This window comes from Pseudorca crassidens, chromosome 2 (assembly GCF_039906515.1).
Source record: "Pseudorca crassidens isolate mPseCra1 chromosome 2, mPseCra1.hap1, whole genome shotgun sequence".
Taxonomy (NCBI): Eukaryota; Metazoa; Chordata; class Mammalia; order Artiodactyla; family Delphinidae; genus Pseudorca; species Pseudorca crassidens.
The window spans coordinates 129,013,877-129,029,091 of record NC_090297.1 but is presented as its reverse complement, the minus strand read 5'-3'; the positions used below and the strand labels follow the sequence as shown (position 1 = coordinate 129,029,091).

Below are 15,215 nucleotides of genomic sequence, written 5' to 3'. Positions count from 1 at the left end.
CATTCAAGAGGTTATGGTCAGAAAACAAGGTATCAGGACTTAAAACGATTTCAGAGAGAGACTTTCTGAGTGATAGTAGGAATGAATTTTTGAAGTGAGTGAAGGTAAAAGTCCCAAGAATTTAGGAGGTCAAGGAAATGCAGGCTAGATAAATGCATGGGTCATTCCCATGAATACTGATATCTCCAAAGATAGAAGAATCAAGTCATGTGCATGTAGGAAACATAAACCAAAGAACAAATAAAATATCTTAAATATTCTTCATGTTTGCTAAAGGAATGCTACAACTTTAGTACCTCCCTAAGTACATTTAATAACAGCATTTCCACATACCCCAAATATTTGAGTCAACTTAAATTTCACAGCTATCATGGCACTCGTTCCTCAGATCTACTTCAAAAGTAAGTCTTAATTGAGGAAAGAATCATGTTCTATAAGTGGCTATGATAATTTGAAATCAAACACAATAAAAAGTTTAGAAAAACATAGCCTTCTAAAGCATTTATAATCAAGTTTTATCTCTTAGTCCAAAGACCTGCAGTATCTTTCCTTAGCTTGGAATTGTGCTCCTTATCTACCAAATGAGCATCTCTCCCTTTATACTTCAAACATTTGTTTTAATTTGGAAATTAACAGCCTGCTCTTAAAAGATTCAGCTGAGTTGACCCTCATTTAAAGTCCTAAGCACACACGAATAGGGAGAGCTAGAGATTTGAGCATACAAATCCTTAAAACAGAAATAACATCTCAAAGTGCCAGTGAGGCTTATTAGAAGGGCATCCACTAGGCAGTACATTCCCTACCACACCAGAAAGCCAGGCAGTTAATTCCTTAATCTGAAAGTAGGTCATGAATACTTCAGCCTTAAGGCATCACTGTTTATTGGACGAAATGAGGGTCAGCATTGGGTGCCTTGGCCCAGCAATTAAGGTAAGATGGAGAAAGGGCAATTGGCCATGCAAACAAGCTGGTCTCCCTTTATGTCAGGAAAGCAAGTCTTCCTAGGATACCTCTCAGCAACTTCCACTGACATTTCATTGGCAGCACTGTGTTACACAGCCAACCCCAAATGCAAAGAATATTAAACATATCAAGTATAATATTTTTTTCTTGTGTCTATATAGTAGAAGGAGGAAAGAAAGGAGAGGTGTTGAGTAAGCCAACTTGGCATGGCACACCAAGAAAGAGCCAAATCAAGCAGGTGTATCTTATATTTTTTTAAATTAATTAATATATTTTGGCTGAGTTGGGTCTTCATTGCTGCGCATGGGCTTTCTCTAGTTGCGGTGTGTGGGCTTCCCATTGCGGTGGCTTCTCTTGTTGCAGAGCACGGGCTCTAGGCACACGGGCTTCAGTAGTTGCAGCATGCGGGCTCAGTAGTTGTGGCACACAGGCTTAGCTGCTCCGCGGCATGTGAGATCTTCCCAGACCAGGAATCGAACCCGTGTCCCCTGCATTGGCATGTGGATTCTTAACCACTGCGCCACTAGGGAAGTCTCCTTATACTACTATTTTAAAGCATACATTTTAGACTAAGTAGAATAAACTGGAAATTCTAAAGACAAGAGATCTGAATGGGATTTGTCTTTTGATGTTGAACTCAAGGAGCTCATCTGTGATCTTCACCATGAGTGAACGTTATCAAAAAAATCTCTAGACACAATTAAATAAAACAAAACCCAAAGAACCTAAAGCTTCTTACCCATTTATGAATCTTCAATGGGTTTTCATCTTAGGCCCCACCTTAAACACCCCTGGTACTCCCTAGGATTTTGCTTTTGGCATCTTCCTTTTCTGTTCTACCCTCATTCACACCTACAACTTCAAGAATCTTCTGCATACTGGTGACTCACAATTTTTTTTTTCTCTCCAGCCCAAACCATTCTTCTACCCCAGATCCATAGTCCAATTACATGATGGCTATCTCTACCTGGCTGTTTCCTAGACAATAATCTTAAAGAATACAAAAGAGAATCTATTCTTGGCTTAGTAAAACCTGTTCCTCTTCCTGTATTTTTTTGTTTTTTTTTTTTGCGGTACGTGGGCCTCTCACTGTTGTGGCCTCTCCTGTTGCGGAACACAGGCTCCGGAAGCGCAGGCTCAGTGGCCATGGCCTACGGGCCCAGCCGCTCCACAGCATGTGGGATCCTCCATGACTGGGGCATGAACCCGCGTCCCCTGCATCGGCAGGCGGACCCTCAATCACTGCACCACCAGGGAAGCCCCTCTTCCTGTATTTTTGATCTCATTATGGCAGCACCTAGTTTCCCAAGCTAAGATCTTTGGAGTCATTTATATCGTTACCTTTTCCTCACTCTATATTCACCAAATCCTTTTGATTTTACTATTAAACTCTTAATTCCATCCTCTTCTCTCAATCCCCACTGCCATTGATCTACTTCAGGGCCTCATCAGCTTTCATCTAAACTACTACAACTCCTTTAAATTAGTATTTTTTGCCATTATTTTTTCCCTCTTTCTGGTCTACATCCTATCTTCTTAAATATCAGCCCCAAAATCAAATCTGATTTGTATAACAACATCCATTGGCTCTTAAATACCTAAAGGTAAAGTTGAACTCTTTCCCATGGTTATAGCCTCATTTTCCATGATTTTCCCCCCTTGTTTCCCCTTCTTCCTCCCTCATATACTCTACACTCCAGATATACTTACCATTCCATACATGTTATACACTTCCAGGTCTTGATGTCTTTTTGTGTTTTCGTTTTTGTTTTTGGCACAGCTGTTCCTTCTGTTTATGATGTCTTTATTATCTCCCTTCTTTAATTCTTATCCTTTAAAGCACATTCTTTAAAGCAAATTCTTATCCTTTCTAAAAGATCCAGCTCAAATATCACCACCTCTGTGAAGGTGAGCTTTCCTCATCGCCACAGAGCACAGGTTTACATCTCTACTAAAATGCTGTTCATGGGACTTCCCTGGTGGCGCAGTGGTTAAGAACCCGCCTGCCAATGCAGGGGACACGGTTTCAATCTCCTGGTCTGGGAAGATCCCATATGCTGCGGAGCAACTAAGCCCGTGTGCCACACTAGTGAGCCTGTGCTCTACAGCCCGCAAGCCACAACTACTGAGCCCGTGCACCACAACTACTGAAGCCCACTCGCCTACAGCCTGTGCTCCGCAACAAGAGAAGCCACCGCAATGAGAAGCCCATGCACCACAATGAAGAGTAGCCCCCGCTTGCCGCAACTAGAGAAAGCCCATGTGCAGCAACAAAGACCCAACGCAGCCAAAAAAAATAAAGTCCTGTTCATGTCATATTATGGTACCTGTTTACATGTCTTTCCATCACTTCATCTGTATACGTACAGTATACAGGCATAGAACAAGTACTATATAAATGTTTGGTGAGTGAATAAACCAATTCCTAATAAAATCAGGCTCAGTTTCCTATTTGTATATTTAAGAAAAGATGGAAGAATTACATTGCAAAATGTTTTAGTATCTCTAAATTAAATCAATGATTAAAAAATAGTATCTTGGGAGACGGGCACACTGTTGGTGAGACTTCAGACTGGTATAATCTCTAAGGAGAGGAATATGTTAATATTAACCAAAATCTTGAAATGCACATACTCTTTGGGCAATTTTACATCTAAGAATTTATCCTATACTTACACAACTGGGCAAAAACCACATACAAGGATATTCACTGCAGAATTGGTTGTAACAGCAAACCGTTTGAAATAAACGTCTCTCAAAGGGACTGGTTAACTATGGTACTTACAGATAATAAAATACTATGTAACTATTAAAAAGAATAAGGTGGGTCTACGTATTTGTCATATCTACAAGATAACGTGTGAAGTGAAAAAAGAAAGATACAGAAGGCTGCGCATGATGTGTAAAGATTAGTGTTTTTTAAAAAGGGGAGATATTCTATATATGCTTGTATATGCATTACAATACTGAAAAATGCATAAGAAACTGCTTTCAGGTGGCTCCTCTGGAGAGGAAAATTGGGAGCTAGGGTCAGCATTGGGAGACTTACTTTTCATTGAATATCTTAGCTTTTAAATTTTGTAGCATTTACCCATAATAGGTAGTTAAATAAATGAATGCAATGAAGCTTTACTAATAAAATGCCAATCAGTTTCATAAAGCTTTATGATTAAGCATTGGAATACCCTAACAGCAATTTTCAATCTTTTCTTGTTCATAGTTTTTCCCCCCTCACAGAAAAAGTCTGTAGATACGGTTCAGCTGTTCAGTCATTCAAACGATTATTCAGTGATCATTAGGTGCCAGGGATACAAAGATACAGAAGACATATGACACTCAAAGAGCTCACACTCTAGTAGTGAGAACAAACATGTATTCAAATAATCTCAATATAAACAGTTATTTCTCATTCAAAGCTTCTCCAATAGCTGGTAGGTATAAACCCAACATTACTTTCCAGAGACTGCTTTCTGGGTTGCAGCAGCAAGAATGACAGCCCAATAAGGAAAGGGTGTGACCAAGACTTAACATAGGTAGCAGGTAAAAGTAAAACCAGAGAGCAGTGGTAGGCCAGGCTCTGGCCAAGTGATGGTGATGAAAAAAGAACTGTAACTTAACAATTAATGGCATCAGAATTCTCCAATATGTTTAAACAACTGGCAATATTATATAAAAAAAGCAAGAAAAAAAAGGGTAGGTATGAGTGATTAAGCAAATATTTTATACAGAAGTTACTGATAAACCAAAAACATTCTTATGCTGTGCCTTCTCTTTTTGAAAAATAATAAGCTCATATTAAACAATTACATAAGATATGACATTTATGGCAGCTGAGGATAAGAAGCGATCAGTGGTTCTTGCAATCATGTTAGAAGTTGAAGTGATGAAGCATTTAATATATGTGTTGTTAATTTCTTCATGTACTTTCAGTCAAATATTATTCCTACTTTAGAGTCAGACACAAATAAGATAATGGTATTTGTTGTATCCATAACATCTTTTCATCTGGCGATCTCAAAGCACTTGCAAGCATTCATTAATTCCCAATACCTGGTCAGACACATTACAGAAGTAAACTGGGGCACAAAGAAGGTGAACAGGTCAAGGGCAATCAGATAACTGATTTGGAAAAAACATTTATATTCTGGTTCTTCCTCCTGGTTCTAAGTCATCCCCCCATCACAAAATGCTTCTTCTCTTAAAAGGGTCTACCAGAGCTATTTATCTTTGATGTTAAACAAAAATGATTAAATACAGTTCAATAAATGTAAAATGAGTTTTACAAATGAAGAAATAGAAGTGGGCTGATTTTCAATAAGGATTTGAGTCCTATTTGTTGGAACAGATTGAGAAAAAGCATTACCAAATTTCTAAATTCTAGGGTTAGGAGAATTGTCTATGTTTTCCCACACACTGTTCTATTTTTCTATGGACTAAGTTATGTCCAATATCTTTTTTAGTCCTCGACCAAACTTCCCTGCAATGCAGCTATTTTAATTAATAGAACAAATGTATTAATGAACATCAATGAAATAACCAAAACCATAATTAGACATTCAGTACAGCGTATTATAAGCAATCATTAGTCTTATGTGGCAACAGAACCCTCTACATTCTATGGTTGAAAACTATAATAAACCCATACAGTATCACAGTACACTTAGTGATTACCACAAAAAATTACCATGCAAAAAGGAAAACTGAAGTGTTAACTACATAAAACTCACAGCACTCTTTAGCAATTTAAGTTTTATATCTTATTCTATTTAAAAAGCTATTAATTCCTGATACTACTTTTGGTTTATTTTAGAACAAGAATCATTAGTTACAAGCAGAATTTGGTAAGATTTGAAAACGTTTAAAAATTTTTTTAAATGAAGCCCTGGATTATTATGTGAATTGCATTTAGTGAAACCGAAGGTTTTCTTCCTAAATGCCTACCTGCGCATTGGCTTTCCTTCCATGCAACATGAAAAGTACCCTTCACCACACTCTAAAGCCGAACCTAAGACAATAGAAAAGCAGTACTTAAAAACTATTTCTGATCTTTCCGATAACAATCTCTATACAATAATTTCGTTCAGTGATAAAGAACTTTATATCCTATTATACGACAGGCCTTTTGCAGATGCACAATCATAACCCTTACCTAGTACCTTTAAGATGACCATCTTTACTCTGAATGCTAAAAAGATTCTATGTGAATGTGAGGGTAAGTGCGCTAAATAGTCCCGACTGCTAGGTTAGTCTTGTCTCTCTTCAAAAAGTGCTTTGGAGACATTTAACTTTGACCTATCAAGTATATCTACAGAGTATTCACCAGATACCCATAGCAGTACTAACATGATAGATCGGATAGGGAACACGCTGGTTTAACAACGGATCTGAAAGCTGTTGAGTTGTCCCGAAGGGACAGGAGTAGGAGTAGTCACTTGCCTTTAAGTACAAACAACTCCACTTTCGATAGCCCGGGCAGATAGAACAGGGTAGAGAAACTATGGCTCCAGACTAACATTCTCTTTACAAGCCCTTCCCTCAATTCCCGAAACAATGTCCACCACCCACTCGGCAAGATTTCGCTAGGTCCCGAGGGTTAAGTGGGACTCACGATATCCACTTCCTTCCCCACAAATTCCAACCCCTGTCTAGGGAAGTTGTCCAGGGTGCGGAACCCCACGCCCTCAGGCAGAACGGCCCAGCGGCTCCCCTGGCTCTGGGGTAGGGCTGTCAGCCAGCTCGAGCGCAGTCTGGTGCCCCGCAAGGCCCAGCCCCAGTCCCCCAACAGTCCCTTCCTGGTGCCGACTGACAGGCGGCGGGAGACGCACGGCCCCTACCCAATGGGCAGCTCGGCAACTTGGGACCACAGATTTGCAAAGCGAGTCCTGGGTGCTGTCCACTGTCCCCTGCTCTAAGGCTGCTAACCTACCGGCTCCGACACTTTCTTCTCTGCAGTAGGCTCCTCTGCCTCCTCCGCCCGCCGCCTCCTCTCTGGCCTCTTCTCTGCCTCGGGTAGCGCAAGGAGGATGCCGCTCCTCGAGCTTATTTCCCCCACACCCCCCGCCCCACTTCAGCAGCAGGAAGTAGTTCTGTTTCTAAATCGTTCCCTCTGGAACCCACGTACTCTGCCAAGAGGTTCCGGCGCAGATAAGGAAGTAGATGCGCCCTTTGTTGGGGGCTTAGGTCCCTTCAAAGACTGCCAGTCCTCGTTACCAGTTCCTCGTATCCCCACGGTGACCACTGTGCTAGTTCACCGCTGAACTGGCAATATTTAAATACTGAAGGCTTCTTTCTTCTCCCCATCAGAAGCCAATAGAAAGATGGGAGGAGTCACGGAAAGCCAGGAATTTTGATTTATTTGTAGCTGGTGCGTTTCCTGTTGGCGCAATCTTTTCCCTTATTGTGGATTGAATGATTGACACATGCGTACATGCAGTCGATATATATCTATTAGGCCCCATATATCTATTAGGCTCCAGATTTCCCTGTTTAGCTTTCAAGACACCAGGGTTTTACTCAGGATTTTAAGGCTATGTCAGCTTCCCTTTCACTTAGTATTCTACAAGAGACACTTCACCAAACACTTCTCTGAACTCACTTTAGTATTACTGAGAAAAAAAAAAATCTTTGTCAGTTTGTCCTTTGCCTGATTTTCCCATAGCACACAGCCACCTAATTTTCACTATATGTTTAGAAAACAAACAAGTGATAGGGTGGGGGATACAATTTCAGTAATATCAGTGAAAGACTGTTGCTGGTTTCCTGATAACTATTATAGGCTGAGCATGAACGTAACCAGATTTTCTTTAGCTGTTCTTCACATGGAATCTACACAGATTTTTGCAGTTGTGTCTGAAAGGGAAAGAATGCATTTTGTTAATTAGCTTGTAGTAGGAAATGCATGGTCTTTAGATCCAGACACCGATAGTTTCAAATCCTAGTCCTGTGATTCACCAGATTTGTGACCTTGGTCAAATTTCTTAATCTCTTAGGCATTAGTTTCTTTTGTATAAAAGGGAAATAATACTCTTTTTATACAATTGTTGAGAGAAGTCAATTATAATGAAGATCATGTGTGTCTGGCACTTAGTAGGCATTCAACAAATGTCAGTTTTCTCTCCTCTTTCTTTAAATGGACTCAACTGAGCACTTATTGCATGCCAAGTACCATGCTAGGCTTTGGAAATACAGTCGTGAACAAGATAGACACCATCCTGAAGCTCTAGTGATCATTTATGTGGTTATGATGGTTGACTTTCGAACAACTTTTTCATTATGAGTAATTGGTCTAAACCATCTCCATGCAAATAACCAATACCGACTAATGAGAAATCAGAGGAAATCTAATGGGGACTGTGGGGTAGGATTTCCTAGCATTTTTAGAAGAGATGCAGGAAGAAATACCATCTTTTCCCTTTGGCCATTGTTGTGCCTGGATGAGACACCTGGAAGACCACAACTGTTTTGCAACTATGAGGGAAGGCAGAGGAGAATGAAGCTAGACAATAAGGATGGTAGAACAGAGAGACTGAAAGAATTGGGGTTCTTGAATGTAGTTTTTAAACTACTCATTCTCCCTTGCCCGGACACTTCCCTATTGCTGGACTTGTAGTTATGTGAGATAATAAATTTCCAATAAGCGAGTTGGGGGTTTCTATTAATTGCAGCCAAAAGCATAATAGTTTGTGTAAAAGGATATAGACAAAATAAACAAGTAAACAAATAAGTAAAATAATTTCGGTCAGTGGCAAATGCTATCTAGGAAGGAGCTAAACAGGTGATGTTATGGAGAGTGACTATTTAGGGAAAGGAGAGGCTGCTTTAACTAGCATGATAAGGTAAGTGCTCTCTGAAAAGGTGGGTTGAGATCTGAAAGGTGAGGGAGAAGCAATCCAGGTGGAAAGCTGGGAGAAGAGTGTTTCAAGCAGAGTGAATAGCAAAGGGAAATGACCTGAGACATAAATAAGCTCATCCTATTCAAGGAACTTAAAAAAAACCACTGTGACTAGAAATAATATTAGATATGAGGTAAGAAAGATAGGCGAGAACAAGATCATATATTGTCTTGTAGGATATTGTAAGAAGTTCAGATTTTATTTTAAATTCTATGGAAGGTATTTGGAGATATTTCAGCTCAGTTTAGGTTTAAGAGTTGATCCTAAATTCAAAACCTTGAAAATTAGAGGAGGAAAATGTGGAAGTTCCATATTAACTATAGGGACAGTCACATGTGAGAAAGAATACAGATCAATATTTCCAGAACTGTTCTTGCTATGGCTGATGGAAAATAAAGGCAGATTTTATTTGATTAAATTGGAGACTTTAAAAAAGAAATTTTTCCTTGGTAGAATTCAATCATACAATTAATTAATGGCTATAATCTAAAATAACTGCCGTCCATAGCTAATCATTAGTCCCAGAGTGTGTTAATGACTTATAAAGGAACCAAATGTAGGCACTAAGATAGCTCTCACTCTTTACTTTCTCATTTGGGAATTTAAGGTTGACTTCAGGTGCAAAATAATAAGACTAAGCCAGAAAGCAGTGAGTTTTGAGTTGGGGATAGGAAATCCTAGGGAGTTTTAGGATATCAGGAGGGGTATGTGGTTGGTTTTATGTAGATTTAATTTAAATCTATGATTTAAAATCCATGAACTTGGATATCTTGTGTAAGCAACCCAACTTGTGCTTATATAAACTCCTCTGTAAAATGGAAAATAATTTTACAATATTCATAGTACTATAGGAACTATTAGATAATAATCACCACAAATTCTACAAAAAATAGCCTTAAAAACAAAACACTAGGAGAGAGAGATTATCCCCACTCTATAAATGAGGACGTTGAGGTACATATGTGTTAAATGACTGACTTAAGATTCTGCAGCTAGTTAGCATTAAACTAGTAAGTGATAAAGTATAGAGTTAAATAAAATCAATCTAATGTCACTCCCCCTCATCTTATAATTAAAAAATTTGTCATATGAATTGTAGGAAACTCTTCTGCACAAAATGAAAAGGCAACCTACTAAATGGGAGAAAATATTTGCAACACATATATCTGATAAGGGGTTAATATCCAAAATATATAAAGAACTCATACAACTTACTGGCAAAAAACAAACAAACAAAAATCAATCTAATTTAAAAATGGGCAGATGACCTGGATACACATTTTTCCAAAGAAGACATACAGATGGCCAATGGGCACATGAAAAGTTGCTCAGCATCACTAATCATCAGGGAAATGCAAATCAAGACCATAATGAGATATCATCTCACATCTTTTAGAATGGCTATTCTCAAAAAGACAAGAAATAAGTGTTGGTGAAGATGTGGAGAAAAGGGAATTTTGTGTACTGTTGGGGGGAATGTAAACTAGTGCAACCACTATGGAAAACAGTATGGAGGTTCCTAAAAAAATTAAAAATAGAACTACCATATGATACAGAAATTCTACTTCTGAGTATTTATCTGAAGAAAATGAAAACACTAACTCGAAAAGATATATATACCCCCAAGTTAATTGGACCATTATTTACAATAGCCAAAATATGGAAACAACCTAAGTGTCCATCAATGGATGAATGGATAAAGAAAATGTTATATATATAATGGAATATTATTCAGCCATAAAAAATAATGACATTTTATCCATTTGTGACAACATGGATGGACCTTGAGGGTATTATGCTAAGTGAAATAAGTCAGACAGAGAAAAATACCATATGATTTCATTTATACAAGCAAACAAAAAACAAGCTCATAGATACAGAGAACAGACTGATGGTTGCGAAGGCAGGAGGTGTGTGAAATGGGTGAAGTAGGTCAAAAGGTACAAGCTTCCATTATAAAATAAGTATGTCATGGGGATGTAATGTACAACATGGTGACTGTAGTTTATAATGCTGTATTGCATATTTGAAAGTTGCTAAGAGAGTAGATCTTAAAAGTTCACATCTCAAGAAAAAATATTTTGTAACTATGTATAGTGATAAATGTTAATTAGACTTATTATGGCGATCATTTTGTAATAAATACAAATATCAAATAGTTATTCTGTAGACCTGAAATGAATATAACGTTATATGTCAATTATACCTCAATTTAAAAAACCCCACAAAAATAACTTTTAGAAATTAAGGAGAGAAAACTTTAAATGTCTTTAAAATATATATTATATATATATATATATATGAATTGTAGGCAGATTGTTACTATTTAAATGGCAAATATGTTAATGTTTGAACCTCCTTTAAATGACTTGCTTTAATCATGCTCTTTGAAAACTATAATCGTATTCCATCCTTGTTTAAAATATAATATAGACTCTCAGTTATCCACAGGATAAAATTTAGACTCATGATTAAATTAAAGCCTATCAAAATCTATAAGACTAGTCAGCACCTAATTCAGAGGTTCTAAATCTGAGTGCTGTGTATGCCTTCAGTATACTGTGAACCCTCTGCATTTATTTTTTTTCTTTTTTAAAAATTTTTAATGGAGTATAGTTCTTTACAATGTTGTGTTAGTTTCTACTGTACAGCAAAATGAATCAGCTATACGTATACATATATTCCCTCTTTTTTGGATTTCCTTCCCATTTAGGTCACCAGAGAGAACTGAGTAGAGTGAAGGCACTGATGTGATTGCCTCCAGAGTCCCATTGCTTTCATTAAGGAGAAAGTGACCAACTTAGTTTAGAATTTCAAATCTGTTCCCTGCCTCCTACTAACCCTCCAGTCATATGATGAATAAGTCATTAGCTAAGGAAAAACAAAGTTATTTCACAAAATGGGTTTATTTTGTGGTAGAGGAGCAATCTAACATTTAAGCAACACTAACCACTTACAAATAGGTACCATTTAAACTAATTTTAATGGCTTATAAGGTAACCAGAAACTAAGGTCCATAAAAATGGAGGCAGACTTTAGAGCTATTCCCAGATGTGAAGAAATAGAAGATTTAAAAAAAGTAGAACTCTAAGCATGCTGTGAGCATATTTCTGAGGAAAAACATAGTAAATCCCCTTAGATGAGTTTTAGTCAGATACCAGTTTCTCAAGACTGCAGATAAAGAGTAAGGGTGAGAAATTCTTTGCCAAGGACAGCTACAAATCTGAGTTTTTCGTGACATCATGATACATCTGATTATAGCCCTGGGTTAGAGCCCCAGGGATTTGTATAATCCTGAGTAGCTGATCGTAATCTGAGACATTAAATTTAGAGAATTTACTTACTTGGATATGTCAGATTCCCTCAAGGCTCAAGGAGGAGCCACCCATGCAGACTTTTCTATACATAAAAGTGAAGGAGAATTCCTAAAAGAACTGGGCTAATTCTGTTTGTTTGTTTGTTTTTCATAATGCACTGTGGGCCATCCTGTTAGAGTAAAGCAGGTATGGAATCATAACCCTACCAACATAGGATGTGTGAGAAATTTTCTCCTATACATTGCAGTTTGACGGAGCCCATTTAAATGCAAATCCTAAGGCAAAGGCCTCATGCACAATTCAGATCTCCATGTTGAATAGAGAGTTCACATGAGAATCTGTACATATTTATATGTATTTAAATATGTGTGTGTGTGTGTATATACAGACACACACATATATATACATGAAAAATAAACCATACCATTGTAAAAACTATGAAAAAACTTCATCAATAAAGAAAAAAATCACAATAATCACTGAAGAATCTACGTAGGAAATACACCTAATAAGTGTTTAGAGTGTGCTCAAACTTCTGCCAGGTGGAACCCTTTCAATGCTATCAAAAAATATATATTTTAAACACCAGAATATACATGCCCCAAATAATACCTAGTCAAGGTCATGTCTTATCCTGGTCCAAGAAGAAAGTTAATGATGATGTGCTGTCTCGACTTATGAAGAATAAATGTCATGATACATGTGAAGTACTTAGGAAGTACCTGGAACATCATAGATGTTCAACAAATGCAATTACCTAGATTTTTTTCTTTTTTTTTTTTTTTTGCAATACGCGGGCCTCTCACTGTTGTGGCCTCTCCCATTGCGGAGCACAGGCTCCGGACGCGCAGGCTCAGCGGCCATGGCTCACGGGCCCAGCCGCTCTGCGGCATGTGGGATCTTCCCGAACCGGGGCACGAACCCGTGTCCCCTGAATCGGCAGGTGGACTCTCAACCACTGCGCCACCAGGGAAGCCCCAATTACCTAGATTTTTAAATGAAAAATTTAAGGGAAAGCTCAGTGACTCACAGAAGAGGATGAAATGACTATGAAATAATTAAGATATAAAAATGTTTCTTAAAAAAAAGAAAGATGGAGTAACAGGGACTGAATTTCCCCTCCCACCAAGAACAACTAAAAACTGGAGAAAATATATGAAATAATAGTTTCAGGCAGCACAGAATATGAACACTGAGAGTGGACACAAGCAAAGTGAAGCTTATGATTGTCCCAGATTCTTTCTTGGAGATTTGGCCACAGATCAGGAAAGGAGAATCCAGGCAGAGCCTGACAATCTCCTTCAATTGATGAGACAAATTTAGGAGTCTGGGCAGACTAAGGCAACCCAAGCTTTCAGGGCAGAGTACCAAAGAGGAAAGAGCTACATGGAGAGTTCCAGACAGCTTCAGAGTATTTATCTTGAATCTTTGTTTTCCCAACTTTATTGAGATGTAATTGACATATAACATTATGTAAGTTTTAAGGTGGGACCCCCTTGAATCTTTTTTTTTTTTTAAGATTTTTTTGATGCGGACCATTTTAAAGTCTTTATTGAATTTGTTACAATATTGCTTCTGTTTTATGTTTTGATTTTTTTAGCCACGAGACATGTGGGATCTTAGCTCCTGACCAGGGATTGAATCCACACCCCCTGCATTGGAAGGTGCAGTCTTAACCACTGGGCTGCTAGGGATGTTCCCCCTCTTGAATCTTAATCTGAGTACCGATCAATATGTACAAGTGAAGACACTACCCGAGGCCTGGGAAAACACTAGGATTAGAAGGAACAATCTGTGGAATGTACATAGGGGTGGGATTATTCTCACCAGTCAGAGTGAAAAATTCCATAATTCACAGGACATAGGGTAAAATTCTTAGAAGAGTGTAGCCTCAGTAGTGGGACAAAATTATCCCTAGATTAAAGATTGCTCTGATATTTTGTAACAAAACTTGAGCATAAGTCTTGAGAGAACAAATTGTTTTCAAATAGTTTAACTGCATTCCAGAACAGAGTTTAGGAATATTTGTAAAAATACCAAAATAAGCAACACTGAACAAAGTAAAAGTCACAATATTTGGTATCAAATAAAAAATTACAAGGCATTCAAAGAAGCAGGAAAATATGACTCATAATGAAGAGAAAAGTTAGTCAGTGGAAACAGACACAGAAATGGCACAAGTGATAAAATTAGTAGACAAAGATAATAAAAGAGTTATTAAAACTATATTCCATACTTTCAAGGAGGTAGAGGAAAGATTGAACATATTAAGAAGATACAGAGAAGATATTAGAGAAAGACTCCAGCTTCTAGATATGGAAGCAAAAATGTGTGAGATGAAAGATTCACTGGATCAGATTAAAAACAAATTAGACAATGCAGGAGCAAAGATTAGTAAACTTGAAGACATAGCAATAGAAACTATCAAAAATGTAACAGAGAAAGAGACTGAACAAAATGAACAAAGCATCATTGAGCTGGGGAACAACTTCAAGTGGCCTAATATATGTGTAATTGGAGTTCCTGAAGAAGAGACAGGGGTGGGATAGCATAAAAAATATTTTAAGAGACATTGGTTGAGAAGTTTCAAAATTTCATGAAAACTATAATTCCACAGATGCAGGAAGCACAAGACATGTGAAGCAAACTACATCAATGAATACCTTAATCAAATCAATTAAAACCAGCAATAAAGAGGAAATCTTAAAAGTAGAAAAAAGACACATTATATGCAAAGGAACAAAAAAGAATGACAATAGACATTTTAATAGAAAACAGTGCAAATCAGAAGACTGGTGCAGTATTTTTAAAGCATTGAAAGAAAAAACCTGTCAACTTAGAATTCTGTACCCAGCAAAAATGTCTTTCAAGAAACAAAGGCAAAATCAAGATTTTTTTTGACACATAAAAAAGCTGAAAGAACTCATCACTAGCAGATTTGCAGTACAAGAAATGTTAAAGGAAATCTTTCATGCAGAAGGAAAATGATATGCAGTAGAAATCTGGACCTACATAAAGGAACAAAAACTACCAGAAATGATAA

General features: G+C 37.7%; 1 protein-coding gene across 4 annotated transcripts in view; it reads right to left on the bottom strand.

The window, feature by feature from the left end:
- KLHL20 (kelch like family member 20) overlaps positions 1-15,215 on the bottom strand; it is a 98,887-nt gene that overhangs the window by 70,472 nt on the left and 13,200 nt on the right. Inside the window, exons 1-2 of one of the 4 annotated variants that reach the window (XM_067728680.1) lie at positions 7,085-7,236; positions 5,905-5,968 (exon numbers count right to left, since the gene is read on the bottom strand). The exons of 1 other annotated variant lie outside the window; for it this stretch is intronic. In XM_067728680.1, the coding sequence (XP_067584781.1) occupies positions 5,905-5,927 (23 nt within the window). In that variant the 5' untranslated portion in view covers positions 5,928-5,968; positions 7,085-7,236. Of the gene's footprint in view, positions 1-5,904; positions 5,969-6,889; positions 7,040-7,084; positions 7,237-15,215 lie in introns of those variants that run through there. 2 more of the 4 variants (XM_067728679.1, XM_067728681.1) reach the window with 2 other exon arrangements.